The 22,749-nt window shown below is 45.1% G+C and overlaps 1 protein-coding gene across 3 annotated transcripts in view; it reads left to right on the top strand.

The window, feature by feature from the left end:
- LOC147098607 (ferroptosis suppressor protein 1-like) overlaps positions 1-22,416 on the top strand; it is a 40,598-nt gene extending 18,182 nt beyond the window's left edge. For 2 of the 3 annotated variants that reach the window (XM_085970521.1, XM_085970518.1), the window contains 5 exons: positions 2,067-2,159; positions 8,023-8,131; positions 11,136-11,288; positions 15,916-16,116; positions 19,349-19,547. In XM_085970521.1, the coding sequence (XP_085826647.1) occupies positions 2,067-2,159; positions 8,023-8,131; positions 11,136-11,288; positions 15,916-16,116; positions 19,349-19,503 (711 nt within the window). In that variant the 3' untranslated portion in view covers positions 19,504-19,547. Of the gene's footprint in view, positions 1-2,066; positions 2,160-8,022; positions 8,132-11,135; positions 11,289-15,915; positions 16,117-19,348; positions 19,548-19,732 lie in introns of those variants that run through there. The other variant, XM_085970519.1, reaches the window with a different exon arrangement.
- Positions 22,417-22,749: the final 333 nt, after the last annotated feature.

Below are 22,749 nucleotides of genomic sequence, written 5' to 3'. Positions count from 1 at the left end.
TTTTGTAATGAGAAAATTCTGGCCCATTGATGGTCCATGCAACACCCGCCTTTGGGATGGTCTCCACTGCCACCTGCATTTTGCCAGTAGCATTTAAATGAGGCCCGAACCGAAAATGGTTCAGGCCTCTTGATGCCGGCTTTGAGCGGGCGGCTTGGCCATCCATCCACTTTGTGCCCATTTCGGGGACAGGAGGGGAAGATCACCCCCAATATTTCTCCCTCTTTCCCCCCCCCAACTTCTCCTCCACCCCCACTGAGCTCCAGCACTGTAGGAGCCAATGTGATCTGTAGGATTAATCAGCTGCTTATCAAGCCCTTTTATTGAAGGAGTCTTTGGAATTCCCTACCCCAGGGGGCTGTGGAGGCTCAGTCATTGAGTATATTCAAGACAGAGATCGATAGATTTTTGAATATTAAGGGTATCAAGGGATATGGGGATAGTGCAGGAAAGTGAAGATGACGTAGAAGATCAGCCATGATCTTATTGAATGGTGGAGCAGGCTCAAGGGGCCGAATGGCCGACTCCTGCTCCTATTTCTTATATTCTTGTGAGTTAATTGAAACAGCATCAATTGCTTTTGGTGGGAGTCTGAGACGTGTCCACCACCAACTAGGTTGGTTACTGTGGTTTAGTTAACCTATCCTCATCTGTAAAGTAAATTCGTTCATTTTTTTTCTAATGTGCGGTTATTCTCATTCCAAAAATGATTAAGAATTTGACAGAACTTGAACTAGTCACATGTGAGCCAATTATTTGGCATTTTCGCTGAAGAAACAAGCAATACAGCTGGTCCCGTTATAATGTTCCTGTTCCTTTTTTAGCTTGGTGCACAGATAGAGCTCTCCCACTGAGACATTGTTACTCAGTTGCAAAACTGCAACAGAAAAGTAGGGTTCAGACTTCAATCCATTCACACCAAATATGTTATGTAAGAAAATGTTTTTATTCTCACAAGTAGAGTGTATGCAAGGTGTGGCGTGAAACTGATAGTTCACACTTAATTTGCACAAGGTGCGGAACTACTTTCTGGCTCAGTCTCACCAATTTGAATTTGAGAGCGCTAAAATATATATTTTAATAAATGCCGATACAGCTAGGTTACATGTCAACTTTTCCCAGTACAGTATATACAAAATGTTAACTTTTATCCGTAGTGTTCAGTTTTTACAATGTGGTGATTCATGGAGTGGTTTAAATGAGCTGTATGAAAACTATTGCAAAGTATTTGAGGTACAGGAAACTCTTGATTTACCGGCACCCAAACAACCGGAAATCTCGGTTAACCGGCAAAATTCGGGAGTAGGTTCAGTTAAGTTTTTCTTCATATTAGTGGCCGTTTCTTGATTCTTGGCTGTGTAACTGGGGGTTCCTGCACTTGTTGCTAAGCAACAGGGACGCTTGGTCTGTGGCCGGGCTTCTTGCACCTGTTGCTAAGCAACAGGGAAGCCTGGAATTGTTGCTGTGTACGGAGCTCTCGTACCTTTTAACTATAACTCTCTGTAATCTGGACTTTTTGATAAATCGGCACCACGCCGGTCCCGTCGGTGCCGGATAAAAAAGAGTTTCCTGTACTACAGTTTATTCTTGTCATATTACAGGTGTGGTCTTCCCTGGTACATTGTACTTATTAGTGTCAGTCGTGGCTCAGTGGGTAGCACTCTTGCCTCTGAGTCAGAAGGTTGTGGATTTAAACCCCACTCCAGGCCTTGAGCCCATAATCAAGCCTGACACCCCAATGTAGTGCTGAGGGAGTGCTGCACTGTCAGAGGAGCCATCTTTCAGATGAGACGTTAAACCGAGGCCCCGTCTGCCCTCTCAGGTGGATGTAAACGATCCCATGGCACTATTTCGAAGAAGAGCAGGCGGGTTCTCCTCAACCAACATCACAAAACAAAATAGATGATCTGTTTGTGGGACCTTGCTGTGCACAAATTGTGCGTTTCCTACATTACAACAGTGACGACACTTCAAAAGTACTTCATTGGCTGTAAAGCGCTTTGTGAGGTCCTGAGGTCGAGAAAGGTGCTATATAAATGCAAGTTCCTTCTTTTTCTTCTGTATAGATTCAGAAAGCTGAAACAATTGTCGTGGTTGGAGGTGGGCTTGCTGGCGTAGAGTTAGCAGCAGAAATCAGGACTGACTACCCCAGCAAAAAGGTAATATGGTGCTGTATAAAGTTTCAGATAGATCTTCTGTTTGATGATCCAGTACCTCACAGCAGTACTTGTTGTTTCCCAACATAAGTGTGTGTTGATACATTTGCACACCTTAGCTTAGAAGGTGCTGCCTTCAGCGTTTCATTGGCGCAGTGACATTTAAAAAATAGGTCCACTTTTCACCTCTACTCCGCCTGTTTCAGTGCCAAGTGAGTGAGAAACCCTTAACGTGGATTGAAACCTTGATCCATGCTTAGATGACAACAGACATGCTGTGGGATGAGCCATGTTCACTTTTCATCCCATGCACTTCACCTATCTAGCAACAGATGCTTACCTGTTCAGTCCCTTCTAAATTAACGTGCCCAATATTAATGGGAAAAGTATAACGTTGTCATATAGCACAACTGGAGCGGTTAAGAAGGCAAATGGTATGTTGGCCTTCGTAGCAAGAGGGTTCGAGTACAGGAGCAAGGATGTCTTGCTACAGTTGTACAGGGCCTTGGTGAGACCACACCTTGAGTATTGTGTGCAGTTTTGGTCGCCTTATCTGAGGAAGGATGTTCTTGCCATGGAGGGAGTGCAGCGAAGATTCACCAGGCTGATACCTGGGATGGCAGGAATGACGTATGAGGAGAGATTGGGTCGATTAGGCTTATATTCGCTAGAGTTTAGAAGAATGAGAGGGGATCGCATTGAAACTTATAAAATTCTAACAGGACTAGACAGACTAGATGCAGGAAGGCTGTTCCCGATGGCGGGGGAGTCCAGAACAAGGGGTCACAGTCTAAGGATAAGGGGTAAGCCATTTAGGACAGAGATGAGGAGGAATTTCTTCACCCAGAGAGTGGTGAACCTGTGGAATTCTCTACCACAGAAGACAGTTGAGGCCAATTCATTAAATATATTCAAGAAGGAGTTGGATATATTTCTTAAGGCTAAGGGGATCAAGGGATATGGGGAGAAAGCAGGGACAGGGTACTGAATTTGGATGATCAGCCATGATCTCATTAAATGGTGGAGCAGGCTCAAGGGGCCGAATGGACTACTCCTGCTCCTATCTTCTATGTTTCTATGTTTTAACTGGGCGTGGGCTTCAGGCGGGCGGTGGTGAGGGCAAGCACCAAACATGCCCAACTTTGCTGATTTTTTTATTTCCCGGGCCTCATCTGCAAGCCGCCAGTCAGCTGCCCACCCAAAACGGCACCTGGGGACCGAGTGGAAGTTTGACAGCAGGAGGTTCACCAGCCAGCCCCATAGGAGGGGGTTTCGGGAAGAGTCTCACAGGTGAGAAGAGTGTGAGTCCAGGGCAGGCAAAGCCTAAACTTTCCGTGTGGGGCTCATAGGAGCACTCCTGTTCCTCCGGGCCTGGCAAGGAAAGTTAAAAATTAACTTACCTTAAATAGCCTCCTTTGGCCCCTAGATCCTCTTTCCACTGTCTATGTCAGGCATGAAAGCCACAACGGCTTCCACACTCAGGCCAGAGTTAAAGTTGCAGATTGGGCCCACATTATGTCATCGGACCTCAATCTACATATTTAAAGAAAGACCCCGTCGGTTTCAGGTGGGTGCGTTTGCCGCCTGCTCAGGAGCCGGTTAAAATGGAAGATAGCGGGATGCAGATGGGACAACGGCGGGTAAGTCACCTGGCTGATTTTAACTGCCCGCCCACCCGATTTCCATCCATCTGCTAGGCATAAAATTGCCCCGTTTACATAAAAAAATGAAAAGCTACTAATGCTGACCTATCTAATTCTTCTATTTGTGTGTTATATGGGAGTGACTGTGAGTTATCAGAACCGTGTAGCCGGGAGTTCTGATTGTGATATGTCCCTCTATTGAATCACCCATGTGCCAAACCCCTGAACAGATGTCCCAATATCAGTTGTATAGACCCCTGACACTGGATTCAGGCTGCATTGACTGTACAATTGTAGCATCATTGCAAAGCTTCTAAATACACTCTTAGGGCTCAATTTTCAGTGTTCCGCGGAGTCGGGATTGGAGGTGTGCGGGGGGTTAAATTCCCGAAATTGGTGGTCCCGACACCATCCCGCCCCCAACCCGCCTCCATGCCACTTTCAAAGGAGGCGGGTACCCGCCCCGCACTGGGACCCGCCTCCCTGAGGCGGGAAGGGATTAGTGCTAATTAACTGCCTGTTAACAGGTAGTTAACAAGCAGTTTTTAGCCTAACCCCTATTTTTAAACTTGAACTGTGGGATTCCCGATGGCTCCAAACCACGCCAAGTTGGAGGAGTCGGGCCGTCGGGTTGACGGGCTTGGAGGGGTCGAGATGCTGGTGTTCAGGTGAGTGATGTGTGCATGAGTGCAAAGGTAAGTGTGTTTGGTGTGGCTAAAGTGATTAAAGAAGTGTAAATTACATTTTCTTACCTTTTCAGCCTTCCTTCCTTTAGGTTCGGGGAGTTCCTCATCTCACTGGCACAGAAAGCAGAATGGCTGCGATCTGTCAAAAGTGACAGCCTGCAGCTTTCTGTGCAGGAGAGATTTCTAACTGAGTCTGTGGAGAAGGACTCAGGTTAGAAGACTCAGTGTTTGACAGCTTCAAACAGCTGTCAAACGCTGATATTTCATCTGTCAAAAGCTCTTGACAGATGAAATTTCAGTCTGTGACGTCACCTGTTGCCGGATGGCCCTTAATTGGCCTGCTGAGCCCGCTGGGCGGGCTCAACAAGGTCAATCAAGTTAAAATCGCATGGATTGGCCGCATCGCGATGGAGGCGGGACTACAACCCCAAAAATTGTAGTTCCGCCTCCATCATGTCTCCTGAATGAAAATCCAGCCCTTATTCCCTAATTGCCTCTAGCAGTGAAAATACCTTGATTTTGATCATTCCATTAATTTTCATGAACCCTGCCCAGTTTGATGGAGTGATTTTCTGTTTCCAATTCAGTCTATATATCTCTAATTGTGGGTTTTAATCATTTCATCTTGGTATTGAGGTACACAACAATGGACGTTGAGAACTAACATGCTGCTTCTCTCCATTGGTGTCAACCTATGGCACCATGAATGGATTTCCATGGAACTTAGAGACCATCAGCTCTGTAAGCCTGACACAGAGAACACAGAGATGCAACACATGCCTTTTTACCTCCCCCCTTCCCACTGTCTAGGGCCCCAAACAACAGCGATTTACTTGTGCTTCTTGCAATTTAGTATACTGTATTCGCTGCTCACGATGTGGTCTCCTCTACATTGGGGAGACCAAACGCAGATTGGGTGACCGCTTTGCGGAACACCTCCGTTCAGTCCGTAAGGGTGACCCCGAGCTTCCGGCCGCCTGTCACTTTAATTCACCGCTCCATTCCCACTCGGACCTCACTGTCCTCAGCCTCTTGCATTGTTCCACAGAAGCTTAGCGTAAGCTCGAGGAACAGCACCTCATCTTCCGATTGGGCACTTTACAGCCTTCCGGACTCAATATCAAGTTCAACAATTTCCAATCATAACCTCGGCCCCTATCATATTTTTATATATTTTTTATCCACACTTTTGGTTTGTGCCTTTTCCTTTTTTTTTTTCTCTCCCACATGGCAGCTGTCTCTCATTCTGCCAGCGCATTTCACACTTCATCTAGAGTCATCCTTTGTCTCTTTACCTGTCCTATTACCATCTCGTCTCACCTTGAATATCTCTTAATGTCTCTTCACCTCCCAGACCTTCCCTTTTGTTCTTTCATCCCCTCCCCCATTTCCCAGCCCCCAAACTGGCTTTTTAATCTGTTTCATTTCCTGCTTTTTTCTCAGTTCTGATGAAGTGTCTTCGACCTGAAATGTTGACTCTGTTTCTCTCTCCACGGATGTTGCCTGGCCTGCTGAGTTTTTCCAGCGTTTTCTGTTGTTATTACAGAGAACAGCAGCACTGATTAACGCCAGGGCTGCCATCACTGCAACTATTTTCAGCTCTGACAGCTTCAGCGCAGATGTAGTCAGCATGAATGTTCTTTGAGTTCCCTGTACCATATGTTCCACATTATGACATCAAGCATGCAACCACAAATGGCCTGACTATGCAGAGTGATTAGGGACTGGTTTTTTTTTGCGAAGGTGCCTGTAGCTGCTGGTGACTAACTCGGCTTTCCAGATGGCTCACCTTCCTTGTACTTTCTCTTGTAATTTCTTGCAGGCGTTGAGGCATGGGGTGAAGACCTGCTCCACCTACCTCCAGCGGCTTTGTCACGTCGATGCCACAGCTCATACCTCTTATCATTTGCTATTGCACAAAGTCGTCGAGCTTAGGGTTATTTTTTACCAAGTGTTCAGGTTTAAGCCTTGTTCTGGGATAACCCACCACTTTACCTCAGGACATCTGTGGAACAATACACATGGTTAATGTTTTACTGCACACACCAATACACATCAGCAGAATGGGTACGACCTAAAATACGAGTGAAATCTTGCTCTAGTGAAATCAGAGGGAAACTTAACTAATGTTTTATCACAGTACAGGTTGCCTGAGCTGGTAGGGTTAAACAATTGATTGGGCACAAGCTCTTCTCGCTAACCTTGAAAGAGGGAACTTGGATGGGAACCGTTCTTCCTAAAAGTAGTCTATCTATGCTACCTGGAATTCTTCCAGAAACAAGGACTCCCATGACTTTCAAGGAAATTTCTAGTACCTTGTCTTTTTGTGAGTGAGGGTGTCACTCCACCACCATACAAGAAAAATTGGCTAATTTTGGTCCAAGGTTTAAGACATGGTGTTATAAATCTCATCATCATGAAGAAACGACTCATGAAATAACACTGGACGGCCAGCTGGTGGTGCCGTCCAAGGAGTATAAATACTCGGGCGTGGGCCAGCTGGCCCAGGGACATTTTGTAAGACAGGAACTAGTGAAGAACAACTAGACCTCCATGTTTTGAAACAAGTTGATTAAAGCCTTGCTTTATACTCGAACCAAGTGCGTAGTGAGTTTTATTACATCACATGGCAACGGTAAATTTTACAAATCTCTACTCCGTAGAGTTTCGTTTGGCAAAAAACAATTCCTTCTGAACTTTCTCAGCTGCCACTTGCTCCATCTCTTAATCTGATCCATATCTGCTTCCTGACCAGAATGGGTGTCAACAGACAAATTTTGGGACATCTGTTCAGTGACGATATTTTTCATCCATGTTTCCATTCATGTGTTTTTGTTTTAATCAAATCCTCCTCTGAAATACAACCTGAAGCTCTTGTATTCCCTTCAGCTTCAAAACCCTCCAATATTGCTGGTAACAGATCCATCTCTGGAGGGATGGAGAGGCCATTTTAAGATGCCATGTGAGTCAGGTGCAATGTTTAGGGTTCAGCTGTGATACCTGCCAGTAGCTGAATACCCTGCCAATCCTCGCTGTCAAGGCTCACCACATGAATAAGGTCCACTTAGCTGAGGTAACAGAGAACATCTGGCACTTGTGAAACCATACCTATCCCTTCATCTGCTGAAAGTGCCTTCAGGGGAAGAAGGAAGGGATGAATACTGGCATTAGAAAGGGAAAAGATGTATTTCTCTCCTTCCCTAAAGTGTGCCACTCTGCTTACTTTGATACAGAAATTATTTCCATTCATAAAAGACACACAAAAGAGCAGGAAAAAATTCTGAGCATTTTTTGGAGCATCTAACGTGTTAAACTTCAGGATTTAATTTCCTCTATGTGCTAGCTTTAGTGCACTGACTAATGCTTTTGTGCTGAATTCCTGTCTGCATGATTTTAGCAGGCATAGAGCCCATTTAAAATAATGGACGGGAATTTAATGTGAATCCATTAACCAGCGCACTCGAAATACTGCCTAGAGGAAATTAAACTGGTTAATGGTTACAGAACTCACTTAACCCTCTTTTGTTTTTTTTCCAGGTAACCTTGATTCATTCTACTTATACTCTAGGTGACTCTGAGGTTTTACCTAGTGTAAGACGTGGAGTAAAGGAAATTCTTGTCAATAAAGGTGCCCATCTTCTATTAGGTAAAGTCGCATTAGTCAGCAATACTTATTGTAGGAATGAAGCTGCTATTTTGGGGAGTGGTTAAATCAGTTTGTGTGATGGCTGTATTGAAACTTAGATCTTCTGTTGTAATCTGAAGTTATTACAGGAAACTCTTGTTTAAACAGCACCTATATATCCAGAATTCTCTATTAACCGGCAAAATTCTCACTCCGAAAACAACACCTCAATAACCGGCAATGTTGCCGAGTCCGAGTCTCCCGCGGTGGCCGAGTTAGTCAGTGGGGGTAGTTCTCCAAACTGCCACTACTCGGCTTCTTGCCGCTGTCGGAAGTCGGAACACCTCAATAACAGGAGTCTGACTCTCCCGCGCTGCCGGTAGTCTCTTCTGATCCACCATTTTACAGGGGTACTGTGTGTCTCCCACGCTGCTGGTAGTCATTGCATTGCATTACCCTCAACTGGCAGTACTGTACTTAATCAAGCATCTTCCACCATCCATTTAACACAACATTCTGTAGGTGAGTACCCAATTACTGTATACTGCACATTTCTTGATTTTTTAATTTTTCTTTGTTAAAAATGGCCTCGGTAGATAACCCTCTCCATCATCCGGAATTTTTGATCAACCGGCAACACGTCGGTCCCGTCGGTGCCGGATACCGAAGAGTTTCCTGTATCTGGTCCACTGTAATTATACAAAGATTTTGAGCAGTTATGTTTGCAGTGCCCTTTCTTCTCGCCTCACAATCTCGATCGAGCTTTTATCCTAAATTTGATCTGTATCACCTTCCTTTTCAAACTGAGAAATTTAGTTAAATAGCAAAAGGTTAATCTCCTCCCCTTTCGAGGAAATTAAACCCTGGCGTTTAGCACAATATAATTGATTAGATGCTCTTTAAAAAAAAAAAAATTCCTGTCTTTTTGTGTGTATTTTTATGAATGGAAATAGTTTTGTGTCTACAAGTAAGCAGAGTAGCATACTATAGGGAAGGAGAGGAATGCTGTGACTTAGAGATCTATTGGTGGTTTATGGAGTAGCTATAAATTTTAAAGAAATACATCTTTTTCATATTTTTTTGCCCTGCTATTCAGAGTGCTCTGCGTTCAAAAGCTATTCTCTTTGTAAAATTGTTTGTAGGGGTGATTGAACCAACTGAAGATCCATTAACAAGATCCCCTTCTACCCACAACGTAAAGATCCCCTTGTTGAGATACCGCGGCAAACGTGGGAGTCGAGACCAGAGCTAGTAAAACAGAACAGCTTTTTATTTCAGCCTCATGGCAAAACAGGAACTGGAAGAGCCCGCGCCTGACTTAAATACTCCCCAGACAGGAAGTGCTCCCGGCAGCCTGTCCCGCAGAGGACCTCGGCGGTGAGGAACTCCCAGCGGTAGTGGCGGCCCGCGAGGTCGAGCGTGACCATGCGGGTGCCATATGTGCGGATGTCCGAGCCATTGGCGGCGGCCAGCGTGATACCTCGTGTGCCGCGTTGGATTTCGAGGGTGGAGGCGGGGGTGATGCTGTGCTGGGCCCCTGTGTCGCACAGAAATCGGCGGTTGGTTCTGTTGTCAGTGACGTACAATAGAGGCCCCTTTTGCCCCACGGCCATCGCGGGGGCCGGTGCGGGGGGGGAATTGAAGGTACACGGTGGTGTGCAGCGTTGGGCCTTAGTGCCAAAACGGGTGTGGTAGTAACAGTGGCCCGGAGTGGTAGGGCGGGCGGGCCTGATGGGCCGGGGAGACCGCGTGGTCATTGCCGCGAGGTCGGGCGTGACGTCGCGCGCGGACTGTGCAGAGAGCAGCCGGTTGGCCTTTTCTGCTATGTTATTCAGGTCCGTGGAGCCGGACTCCACAATGAGCGGGCGGATGCTGGCGGGAAGCTGCCGAATGAAAAGCGTGCGAAAGAGGGCGCCGGGGGGCTTGTCGTCCACGAGGGACAGCATGTGGGAAAGCAGGTCTGATGGTGAAGCATCACCGAGACCGGGGAGGTCAAGGAGTTGGCAGTGGCGCTGGTAAGAGGACGTTTGAAATTTTTTAGGAGCGCAGCCTTCAGATGTTCGTACTTGCCAGTCTGTGGTGGGTCCTGCAGCGCTGCCCAAACTTTGGGGACGGTAGCATACGTGAGCGAGGAGACGAGGTAGTCATACTTTGTGGTGTCGCCTGTGATGCCTTTCAGCCGGAATCTGGACTCAGCTTGAACGAACCAGGCTTCGGCCAAGTTTTCCCAAAAGTCTGGTAATTTAACCGTGACTGCATTTGTATCCGCCATGCTAGCTTAGGATTCGTCCTGAGCGTCGGGGTCACCAGTGTTGAGATACCGCGGCAAACGTGGGAGTCGAGACCAGAGCTAGTAAAACAGAACAGCTTTTTATTTCAGCCTCATGGCAAAACAGGAACTGGAAGAGCCCGCGCCTGACTTAAATACTCCCCAGACAGGAAGTGCTCCCGGCAGCCTGTCCCTGTGGGAAACAAGTTGCTGGAGGAAAGGGCCCCCGGTTGGGGGCGTCTGCTTAAACTGTCCGTACCGCCGTGAGCGGATTGTGTCCAGTGGTGGCGTGTCACCACACCCTCATAATGGCTGTTTCTATATATTTTTTTTTTTAAAGCCAGTTTTGATCCAGTTGGGTTTGACTGCACCATGTACCATGCTTGGCCATAAAGGATGATGAATGACTGTCTCCATGCCTCTTTCAATGGTACTCTTGAAGCTGGCCACTAGTATGTGCGTGACAACAGGCCAAGGATGGTTCTATCTCGGGTTTTCCTTCCCTCCTCTTGGGGAAGCACCGGCCTCCACTCTATGTTCCCGCGGTAACATTTTTGAGATTGGTATCTCAACTGATGGAGGGTAGTGCCCATGAACCTGTGTCCCACCACTCTATGCCACAGAGCTGCCACATATCCCCAACAATAACTCCCATCTTGTATTGGTTCAGGAAATGACAATTGGCTGCGAGAAGCAAGATTGTCTGGCAATCCGAATCACAGCATATTTTTTTTGCATTTTGTTCTTTCCCAAAAGGACAGAAAGTCAATAACCTGACAGAACTAGTTGTGAATAAGGCAGAGAAAGACATTAAAGTGCTGACAAGCAAGGGGCAGGAGATCACAGCAGACATGGTCATCTGTTGTACTGGAATAAAGATTAATTCCTCCGCATATGCCAACGCCCTCAGTAAGTTCTAATTACGCTATGTTATAGTTTGTAAAAGTTCTCTTTTTCTGAATCTCTGTTCTTTATTTCATGGTGATGCACACTCCACTCTCATGTGCAAAGCACTGGCTGACTATTACTGTTAAAATAAAGAGTCTTAGCTGCATGTGACTTGCCCTATTGCCACAAACATATGAGAGGAATTGCTCCATCAAAACCTCAGCAGCTCTGAAGTATAAAAGGTAACTTTGTCAAATATTAATGGTTTCCCTATTTACTATCAGCACAATTGCATCTGTGTGGTTTTTTTTGCTTTTAATGTTACCGCAAAAGTATTCCCTGAATTGGATGTATATGATGCAAATATTGAGTTATTACATTTCCAATTTTTTGAAGCCATAGCAACTTTGAAGTTTTTAAAACTCCCACAGTTACTTATCAAGAGAAGTTGATTAAGCACAAAATATTCATGGATTGTATGCACACCCGGATAAAGAATGTGACTTTTCCCTTTGAATATCTCCGTACAATATAGCTGACGTTATGAGACTGCCTCTGCTTGTTTGTCACTATTTCGTGAAGCCATCCCACAGCTGCGCTGCAATTGTTACCCCAGAAACCGATTTATGATGGCTCAGGTCATCACCGCTCCTTTCGAGTTGCAGTCAACCCAGCAGAAGAGCAGTTATCATAGCCAGATGTTCAGATGCCCCGCTAAGCTCAATGGTGCTAGATATTAGACAAGACAGCCTTCTAGTTTGAAACTCTCCCAATTTAAACAATAGGTCCTAAATGGACGGAAACTTTGAAGGAGGAAGAGGCAGTAAAATTAATGGTCTACCTTGTAGCTCTTCTGGCTCCTGCCTTGAAATCCAGAGATCAGTCCATATACAGGCAATCAAAGCAATCCAATAAGCTCCTACACTGACTGGAGACTTTACAACTTGCACCAGCGTTCTTGGAACTAATGCTAACAACCCTTTTCTTTTGTAACACACACCTGATTAGTTAGGGATACATGGAGCCACCAATCTCATCCACCTTTTGTTTGAGACTATTTCCAGTCTCCAAGTCCCTACCGATTATGCCATTATTAAATATTGTTTGCAAATGGATTCTATTTCCTGTTCTGGAATAGATACATGATAGCCCTAGTAACGTACTTATTGCACAATAATTCCAATTGTATTCCCCTGTTCAAGCTTATCCTGTTACAGAAGATACGAAAGTTCTTAAATTCCCAAACAACCTTGGGGGTCACTGCTCTCAGGGACAACCAGTTGGTGAATGTTGATCTTGTTATTTCAGTCATCGCTACCTATCCACTCAAACTGCAAGAAGCAGATTGATTTTGAAATAGTTAACTTTTCTCGTAGCCCCGGTAGTAGCCTTTAATACATTGTTTTATCCTGTGTCCATGGAAATGGTAAGACATACAGAACGACCAAAGCGGAGCAGTCTTTCCTGTTTACCAGGGTGGTTTGCCTTTTTGCCTCTAGCATGGTTGACCTTACTGTTCACCCTGCCTTGAAGGGGAAATTAAAATTGTCACTATATTGTTTGCAATTTTATAGTTTTTGCTCTAATTATTTCCCTGAAATTTGATGGGTTATATCAAGTTTCTTTCATTAACCTATCAGCGGTGGTGATATTGACTTGATCACACTTTTCGTTTGAGCCTTCCCTTATCAGAAGGTGCTGACACTTGGCACCACTACCAACAGGGGTTCATCCTTGCATTTAGCTTCTTAACTCAGACAAACATTTATGCTAAAACAAATATTGTAAATTTTGATGAGAAATTAAATTTTTTAACGATTTTACACCAAGGGACTGGGAAGTGGAGTGACTTAGAACATTGTCCTTTCACCTGTGAGACCTGAGTTCCAATCCATTCCATAGATATCTTCCCCCCCCCCCCCGACCCTGTTGGTTGTAGGAACTCTTAGCAAGTATGAACCCATAACACAAAATGAACCATGATTCAAGATAAATTAACAGGCTCACTCAGGAAGGCTATAAGGATCGCTGGTGTGGGAAATGGAGATATTTGGACAGTGCATTAGAATTTGCTTATTTCCTTTTTCAATTATTTAAATGTTCATTTTTTATTGAACCAAGTAGCTGCCAATTCCAGATGTTTACAGCTCTTTATAAATAAGTTCATTCTTAACTTGCATTTAACCGGTTACTTTCTTTGCTACTAATCCTGTTCCTGGTTCTCTTCTCCTCCTTCTGCTCACAATATCCCTCTACAACCCATTCCATTGATTCCCTTTCTGATTCAGGAAACTGAGATGTTGTCCCAATGTAATTTCTTTTGCCTTTCTTCACGGCTCAACAAACTCAAATCTGGAAACCCCTTTGTCGCCCTCCTTTTGAATGATTTCCATTGCCTCTGCCTTAGAACGGAGGAGGTTACGGGTAACCTGACAGTCGTGTTTCATAGGATCATTGAATCATATAGCATAGAAGGAGGCCATTCGGCCCATTGTGCCTGTGCCGGCTCTTTGAAAGAGCGTCCAATTAGTCCCGCTCCCTTACTCGTTCCCCATAGCCCTGCAACTTTCTCCCCTTCAAGTATTTATCTAATTCCGTTGAATCTGCTTCCACCACCCTTTCAGGCAGTGCGTTCCAGATCAGAAGAACATGCTGCGTTTAAGAAGAAAAATTCTCCTTGACGGAAGGAAACTACTAGGCACTTGGTCTAAGCGTTAAACAAAGCTTTAATCAACTGTTTTACAACATGGAGGTCTAGTTGTGTCCTTCACTAGTTCCTGTTAAGAATGTCCTGCGCAAACTGGGCCCGTGCCCAAGTATTTATACTCTCCCTGGACAGCGCCACCCGCAGGCCGCTCAGTATTATTTCATAAGTCTTTCTTTCATGAATGACTGATTCATGTCACTCCTCATCTTACCTCGGGCTCTTTTGCCAATTACCTTAAATCGGTGTCCTCTGGTTACCGACCCGTCTGCCACTGGAAACCGTTTCTCCTCATTTGCTCCAGCAAAACCCTTTAAAGTTGTACCATTTAGCTTATATTGCCTATCTTCATTCTTCCTTCCAAAGTGCATCATTTCACACTTCTGTGTTAAATTTAATCTGCCATGTGTCTGCCCATTTCACCAGTCTCCCGGAGTGGGCCTTTGGTGTAGCGGTAGCATCCCCGCTGCCGGGCCAGAAGGCATAGGGTTTCGAACCCTGCTCCAGACAGTCCCGGCAAGTGGAGTCGGTGCTCCGGCTCTAAATTCTGGGTTGACATCCAGCGGGATACTTGCGTCCGTGGGTGTGGGTGGCCCCCCCCCCTCGTATGGGTTGTGGGAGCCCGTAAAACCCTCCCGCCATAGGACTAACCACCCTAATGGCTGGTACGAAGATGGTTACGGTCATGGAAGGAGCGTTAATCGCGATCAGAAATCCTTCCACCACTTCATACAGTTCCCCAAAGGGAACAGTATGAAGACACGTACGACGACGACCAGTCTGCCTATGTCCTCCTGAAGTCTGTTACTATCTTCCTCACTGTTTAATTTTCTGAGTTTTGTGTCATCTGTAAACTTTGAAATTATGCCTTGTATACCCAAGTCCAGGTCATTAATATATACCAAAAAGAGCAGTGGTCCTAATACCCCCGAGGGACATGACTGTATACTTCCCTACTGTCTGAAAGGTTTCTCCTGCTTATTTTTCTATCCCTTCTAATCTCGTGTCTATAGTCTAATTTTAACCAGGCCTTTGTTAGCCACATACTTCACCTTAATAGCGATGATTTGTTGTCATGGGAATCCTTTCAAGTTATAACCATGCCATGAAAACCACAAGCAACCTGAGAGCATAATAGAACTTGTGCCTTGTGGGGCAAAGTGTTAATGGTGGGATTACTGTCTTCCTGCAAATATCTCTCTTAATGGTGCAGTATTTTGAGTCATTGAATTTGACCATTCCTTGGTCTGTTAACCTACAGCCTTTCCGAGCCATCAAGCAACTTTTCATTGCTGGGCAGAGGAGTTGATACAAAGAGCACCCATCGAGGACGGACACCGCTCATTACCAATCTGACTGTGCAGCTACGCCACTATTTCGAAGAAGAGCAGGGGAATTCTCCCGGTGCCCCGGCCAACATTTATCCCTCAACCAACATCGCTGTTGCAGATTAACTGATCATTAGTCTCACTGCTGTGTGCAAATCGACGGCTGCACTTCCCTACATCAGAACAGTGTCTACACTTCAAAATTTCTTCACTGGCTGTGAAGCACTTTCGGACATCCTGAGGTCGTGAATGTCACTGTATAAATGCTAGTGTTTTCTTTCCTTCTTTTACTCTTTGACCAACAGACTAAACTAGAAAGAATGCAAGTCAAGAGCAAGAGCTTGTTGCTGAACATCAAGGGGAGATGTTCCTGGGTCTGTACTGCATTACCTGGGTGCAGCAAATATCTGAATATATCGGGCAGGTTGGACCTCATGGAACCCGGCCAATTTTCGGATATTCCCAGTGCCCGGGTGATCCAGTGCACTTGAGTGCAGACCCAGGATAATCTATCCCCCATGTTTAAAAGTAAAGTGTTGTAATAACCATTAGGGCATACTATAGGGCAGCTGCCTTTGAAAGGAGTAAGTTGTGCGATCTTTGTTTCTTTTAACAGAAGATAAACTCACTGAAAATGAGGCAATAATGGTCGATGAACATCTGAACGTGAAGGGAATGAAAGTTGTTTTTGCAATAGGAGACTGTGCAAATGTGAACGAACATAAGTCAGCCTACACTGCTGAATTCCAAGCAGTGGCATGTGTGAAAAATATCATCCATAAACTTAAAAATGAGCCTATGGAAGTATACAAACCAGGTAAATATGCTGCAAGCACAAATTCTAGGATGGTGCTTTCCTGATGGTTCAACAACAACTTGCATTTGTATAGCGCCTTTAACAGTAAAATGCCCACGGCGCTTCACAGGAGCGTTATCAGTGAAAATTTGACACCGAACCAAAAAAGGAAATATTGGGACAGGTGAAGGTTTTAAGGTGCGTCTTCAAGGAGGAGAGGGAACTAGAGAGGTTTAGGGAGGGAATTACGGAGCTTATGGCCAGCTGAAGGCACGGCCACCAGTGGTAGAGCAATTAAAATCGAGGATGCTCAAGAGACCAGAATTGGAGGAGCGCAGAGATTTGTAGGACTGAGGGTTGTCGGGCTGGAGGAGGCTACAGAGATACAGAGGGGTGAGGCCATGGATTGATTTGAAAACAAGAATGAGAATTTTAAAATTGAGACGTTACTGGACCGGGAACCAATGTAGGTCAGCGAACACATGGGTGATGGGTGAACGGGACTTGGTGCGAGTTAGGATACAGGCAGCAGAGTCTTGGATAAGCTCAAGTTTATGGGGGGTGGAAAATGGGAGGCCGGCTGGGAGAGCTTTGGAAACTCAAGTCTAGAGGTAACAAAGGCATGGATGAGGGTTTCAGCAGCAGATGAGCTGAGGCAGGATTGGAGACGGGCGATGTTATGGAGATGGAAGAGGAGAGTGCACCACCTAATATGGAACCTAGCCATACAGACTGGAAGGTGTGAGTCTGAATTCCTCTTCTGTGTTTAATTGGTTGATTTTAGTAAGTGTGATAAATTTGACCTGGGTTAGGGAAGAAGCAGCCAATGTTTCTGTTCCTGATCACTACTTAGCAATCTCTTGCTGGCCAGTGTGAATAGGCTTGGACTCCTCTGTGGTCCTTCACTAGAGTCACATAGATTGCCAGTATTCTGTGTCCAAGCTTACACAGGAAGAATAGTCACTTGGACAAACTACTAGAGGGTTGCCAAAGCGGGAGGAGCCATTGCCCATCATTAGGAAACGAGGGGAAAAAAACTAGACGGGAGAATGTTAAACAAAAAATTCTAATCAAAAAAAATACCAGTCATATTGCACAGTTTATCATCAGTTCTGTGAGGAAATAGTGCTGTGGTCATAGAAAATATGTTATAGGTAAATCTTTTTTCAGTAGACTTCAGGTGTGATTCATAGTTTTAGCTCCATGTTCTATGGTTCCACAGAAGGCTGTATAAGTAGGCAAACTGCACAATTCCAAGTCTCATTAAGTTCACACATTGTAAAAAATAAAAAAATATGGATTTCAAGGAGTTTATATTCTCTCCATGTACTGAAAAGAGAGAGGGAAAGGCCTAGAAATTGAGTTTGGGGCAGCCAGCTCGCTCGCGCCCAGAAATTACCGCTGCGCACGGAGCCACTTGCGCCCGCCGGAAATTCAGTTTCAGCGCCCCAAGTCGAAGCCGGCCGCAAATCAAGGGTTTCGGCGCCCCCACTTGGGGCGCTGAAACTGAATATCGGCGCGCTAAGTGCCGCAGCGCCACCCGCTGCGGAGCGGCAGGCTGCGGTACTGCAGGCCTTCCTCCCTCTCTTAAGGGGGAGGTGCCTGCAACAGCGAGATCGCCGCTCGCTAGTGCCGGCAAATGAGCCCGGCACCACGGAGAAGTGCCGGGCTCCCGGAAAACAGCCGGCAATGCCGCGGGGGGGGGGGGGTGGAGGAGGCCGGGGAAGGAGGTGCGGGCAGGTGGCCGCCGAAAAAGCGGCCGGCTGCACCTCCGCCTTAACTCGCCCCACTACCGCATCAGTTCGGCCCCGTTTTCTGGTCGCTGTTTGCGGCTGCCGCGGAAGAGGCGGCCGCAACTCAATATGGCGGTCGGGCCGGTAGCGGGGCGGTAGCGGGGCACTACGCACACCGATGACATCATCGGTGGCGGTGCAGCGCTACTGGCTAACGCCGCCATTACCGCAGCGCTGAATATCGGGGAAAGCTCAGCAAGTGGCGCAAAAGCCCTCTTTGGGCGAAAACTGGGCGCAAAGCCTACTGAATTTCTAGTCCAAGGTCTTTTGGCCCTGGGTGGAGCACGAGTTAAGAGTCAGTCCTTTCAATTCTGGAATCTGGGTTTGAATCCACCGCCATCATATTGGATGAACATCTCAATCTGACAACTGGAAAGATCCTCGGTGATCTTGAGTTGTTTAATCCTGTTCCCAGTGTGTACCAGATCATGGGACAAACTACTCCTAATTCAACGATATCTATTGCTGTTTGTCAGTGACAATCTTACTGAGCTTAGGAGACCATAAGCAGACTTTCCAACCTGAGAAAAATGTTATGAGGGTACTCAAGGCAAGGTGTCTGAGGATTCAAACACTGCCCAGGAGCTTTGGCCTATCACAAACCTTTTATTTATTGTTCTGTTTGTACAAAATATTGCAGTAAACCAAGGAAGGATATACTGTGCTTGCCATAGAGGGAGTGCAACAAAGGTTCACGAGATTGATTCCTGGGATGGCGGGACTGTCGTATGAGAAGAGATTGAGTAAACTAGGCCTGTATTCTCTTGAATTCAGAAGAATGAAAGGTTGATCTCACTGAAGCATACAAAATCATTACAGGGCTTGATAGAGTGGATGCTGGGAGGATGTTTCCCTTGGCTGGGGAGTCTAGAACCAGGGGCCACAGCCTCAGGATAAAGGGTAGGCCATTCATGACTGAGATGAGAAGACATTTTTTCACACAGAGGGTGGTAAATGAAATGGAGATGCCACACTGGTGCAGGAGGGGATACTTTTGAGGCTGGGGTTAAAGGAACCATGAGAGAAGATTTCCTTTATGTGCTTGAGGAAGCCATACAGGCCTATTCCTGCTAAACGGACAAAATAGAGGGAACTTTACCTTGCATCTTGCTGTGCAGCTGTTCTGACTGCTCAATGCAGACTGTGTTTCAAGTGTAGGAAGATCTTCAGTTTCACCACCAGTCATACCAACATTCATCATATTGTTGATCACAAAATTCTGAAGGCCATGAAAGAAAATGATCTCTTCTCACCCAAAGTTTTAATGTCGCTCTGCATCAGGAAACATTCCGCACTTCATTCACCACCCTTTTTTTTTTTGCTCGAGTCTTTCCGGCCTTGTCAAAGTGTTCACAATGACCTATGAATATAAAATATTTTTTTTAAATGAACAATGCAAAGAATGTATTTCCTAATCTCAGTGACTGATGTTGGGTTCTATCTGCACTTCTTTACCTTAGGTGCTCCTTATATGTTGGTGACGATGGGCCGGAATGACGGTGTTGGCCATATGTGCGGCTGCAACGTTGGGAAGTTAATTGTGACTTACGTCAAAAGCAAGGACCTACTGGTTAAGACAAGCTGGAAAAAAATGGGCCAACAGATGCCACGCTGATGAAGTTTAATCCCTACAGTATATAAATATATTCTCCCATTCTAGAGTGTCTCAGTCAATGACCCAGCGCCTAACGTTTATATTCCTTTCTGAATCCTTTTCATTTCTATATATACTTTTAAAGTTTGCGTTGTATAATAAAGGTCAGGGATAATTGGGCCAGAACATACAGACATAATTCAGTGCTTATTTTAAAGTCCGTCCTGACATTCATTTTGTATTTTTGTAGTAATAGCAAAACTTGTACAATTTGGGAAGCAGAGTGGATGGAGTTGGTTGGAGCGTAGGAGTATCTCCACGGATTGAGAGCTGGGAAACACAAATCTGAGATACTTCATTGTCACCACTGGCAGCAGGATGCAATTACAGTGCGAGAAGTTTACATTGGCATTATAAGCATGGGCATGGATAATTCGACTGGAAAAAAGTGATACAAAAGTGACAAAGTGCAAGAATAAAGGTTTTCTAGATAGGAAATACGTGTAGATGTAAGATTTTTAATATGTTGTAGATGGGGAGGCAAGGTAGTGGAGCATCAATGTGCAATGCTTTCGACTGCTGGAATGGATTCCATCCCCCACACCTCACATAGCTCCTACATTGTCTAGTTATGGTGTCTCCTGCACGGGTAAGAGTGAAGATGAGGGGAAAGCTGCCTGTCGGTTTTTCCCTTGTACATGCCCGGAGAACTGACATGGGGCCTTTTATGTCTACTTGGAGCAAGCGGGGCCTCGGTTTAATGTCTCACCTGAAAGCCGGCTCCTCAGACAGTGCAGCACTCCCTCAGCACTGCACTGAAGTGCCAGCCTACATTTTGTACTCAAGTGTGAGACTTGAAGCCACAACCTTCTGATTCAGAGGCGAGAGTGTTACCAACTGAGCCAAAGCTGCATGTCCCATCAATTCACGCCTAATACATCAATACTAATACTAAGCATTATCTCCTACCTTGCTGACTCTCAGTCAGATCTGTCTTCTTGCATCACATTCACTTTAACAATGCAGCTGACAAAAATGTTTCTTCTATTACATAAGACATTCATTTCTTACATCATTTCAAACAAACAAAATGGACTAAAACATTAAAAAATACTTTTATTTTGTATGGTAATAACTCAACACAGGAGAATTGCATGCCGGGCAATCGGGTAATTTTAATTCATATTCTTAGTTCAGGTTCTCTCTCTTACTGTTACCTCACAAATATGTGTTGCCTCCATTTACTGCTGTGGACACCACTAATACTGTTTTTTAAAAATTCGCTCATGGGATGTGGGCGTTGCTGGCAAGGCCAGCATTTATTGCTCATCCCTAATTGCCCTCGAGAAGGTGGTGGTGAGCCGCCGCCTTGAACCGCTGCAGTCCGTGTGGTGAAGGTGCTCCCACAGTGCTGTTAGGGAGGGAGTTCCAGGATTTTGACCCAGCGACGATGAAGGAACAGCAGTACATTTCCAAGTCAGGATGGTGTGTGACTTGGAGGGGAACTTACAAGTGGTGGTGTTCCCATGCGCCTGCTGCCCTTATCCTTCTAGGTGGAAGAGGTCGCAGGTTTGGGAGGTGCTGCCAAAGAAGCCTTGATGAGTTGCTGCAGTGCATCTTGTAGATGGTACACACTGCAGCCACGGTGCACCGGTGGTGGAGGGAGTGAATGTTTGAGATGGTGGATGGGGTGCCAATTAAGTGGTCTGCTTTGTTCTGGATGGTGTTGAGCTTCCTGAGTGTTGTTGGAGCTGCACTCATCCAGGCAAGTGGAGAGTATCCCATCACACCCCTTACTTGTGCCTTGTAGATGGTGGAAAGGCTTTGGGGAGTCGGGGTGAGCCACTGCCGCAGAATACCCAACCTGATGATTTGGAAATCACATGCCTACTCTGGGAAGTAGAAAGCTATTGCCAGGGTCCCGAGGGAGTTGTGCTCCTGCAGTATGTAGTGGAAGTAATTGATCAGGTTCACATTTGTTTCATAAAACAAGGAACAGTTTTATGAACAACTGCTTTATTTTACATAGTCAATTGTTAACATAATCATCACAAACAGAACAAATCTATTAATTTTGAAAATAAAATAATAGCATTAGTTGGATTAAATTTAATTAATTAGGTTACAACAAAAACAGATTAGCTGGCCATTCATCTCATTTGCTATTTCTGGGATCTTGCTATGCTCAAATTGGCTATCCCATTTACCTGCATAAAAACAGTGACTGCACTGTAATTCATTGACTCTGAAGTCCTTTTGGGATGTCCCGAGGTTGTGATAAGGTGCTATATAAATGCAAGTTTATTCTTTCTTAAATTGAGCATAGCCTGGTTCATTAACATTTACTTTTGTGGTTTACAGTATGACAAAGTTAACCCTTTTCAGTTCACAAGTTGGCAGGTAGCAATCATGTTCTTCCTTTTTAAGTCATTAATAAAAAGACAAATGACCTCTTTGGTAGATCGCAGTTTAACTATGTCAAAACAGTTCCATCTTCCTCTGCTGTGCACTGGCTCTGCCCTCTAGGGTACATTATCAGTTTATCATCTGTAGTCTTCTTTCTCCTTTATTGTTTAGCAGTCATTTCTTTTCCCTTACTTCCAGCTAATACTTTGCTACTACTTATACTGTCATGATATACTTCTAATGCTACTCCTAACATATTGGGGCAGTAATTCCAGTCCCAACGCATGAGTACGGACGGGGTACTCACGCGTGGGCCCGTTGGAAGTGCCAGTTTTCAGCATGCACAGCGCATGCGCGGGAAACCAGCATTTCCTGTCCTCTGAACCAAGGGGTTCAGAGGACGAACGCGTGCGTGCAGGAGTCTGCGCGTGCGCGCTGAAATTCCTTTTTTTCCACAGGTTTGCGCGTGTGTAAGGGCCTCTCCTTTTTATGAATGTAAAAAGGAGACGTAAAGACTTCATTCTTTAAGGTAAGTGGCCTATTACTTAAAATTATAACATTTTTTCCACAGCTTTATTGTTTTTAAGGACTTTACAGTAAGGTAAGTGTAGTTTTAGACCTGATTTTAAAAAAAATTATTTTTTTCAAAAATTTGATTAATTGTTTAAAATAGTTTTTTAAAGTTATTTATAGTTTATTTAATTATTGGGATGTTTTTTAAAATTTTATTTAAAGTTAAACTAGTCTTTTGGGCGCCTGTACTTTTCATGAGTTTGACAGTTCTTACTATCAAACTCATGAATGAAGTTTCCCCTCCCCTGATTGGCTGCACAGTGCTCACCTGATCCCAGCCGGCATATC

Source organism: Somniosus microcephalus, chromosome 29, assembly GCF_052327205.1.
Source record: "Somniosus microcephalus isolate GS21.2 chromosome 29, FLI_Smic_1.0, whole genome shotgun sequence".
Lineage (NCBI taxonomy): Eukaryota > Metazoa > Chordata > Chondrichthyes > Squaliformes > Somniosidae > Somniosus > Somniosus microcephalus.
Note: the sequence above shows the minus strand (reverse complement) of the source record. Positions and strands in the feature narration are given on the sequence as shown.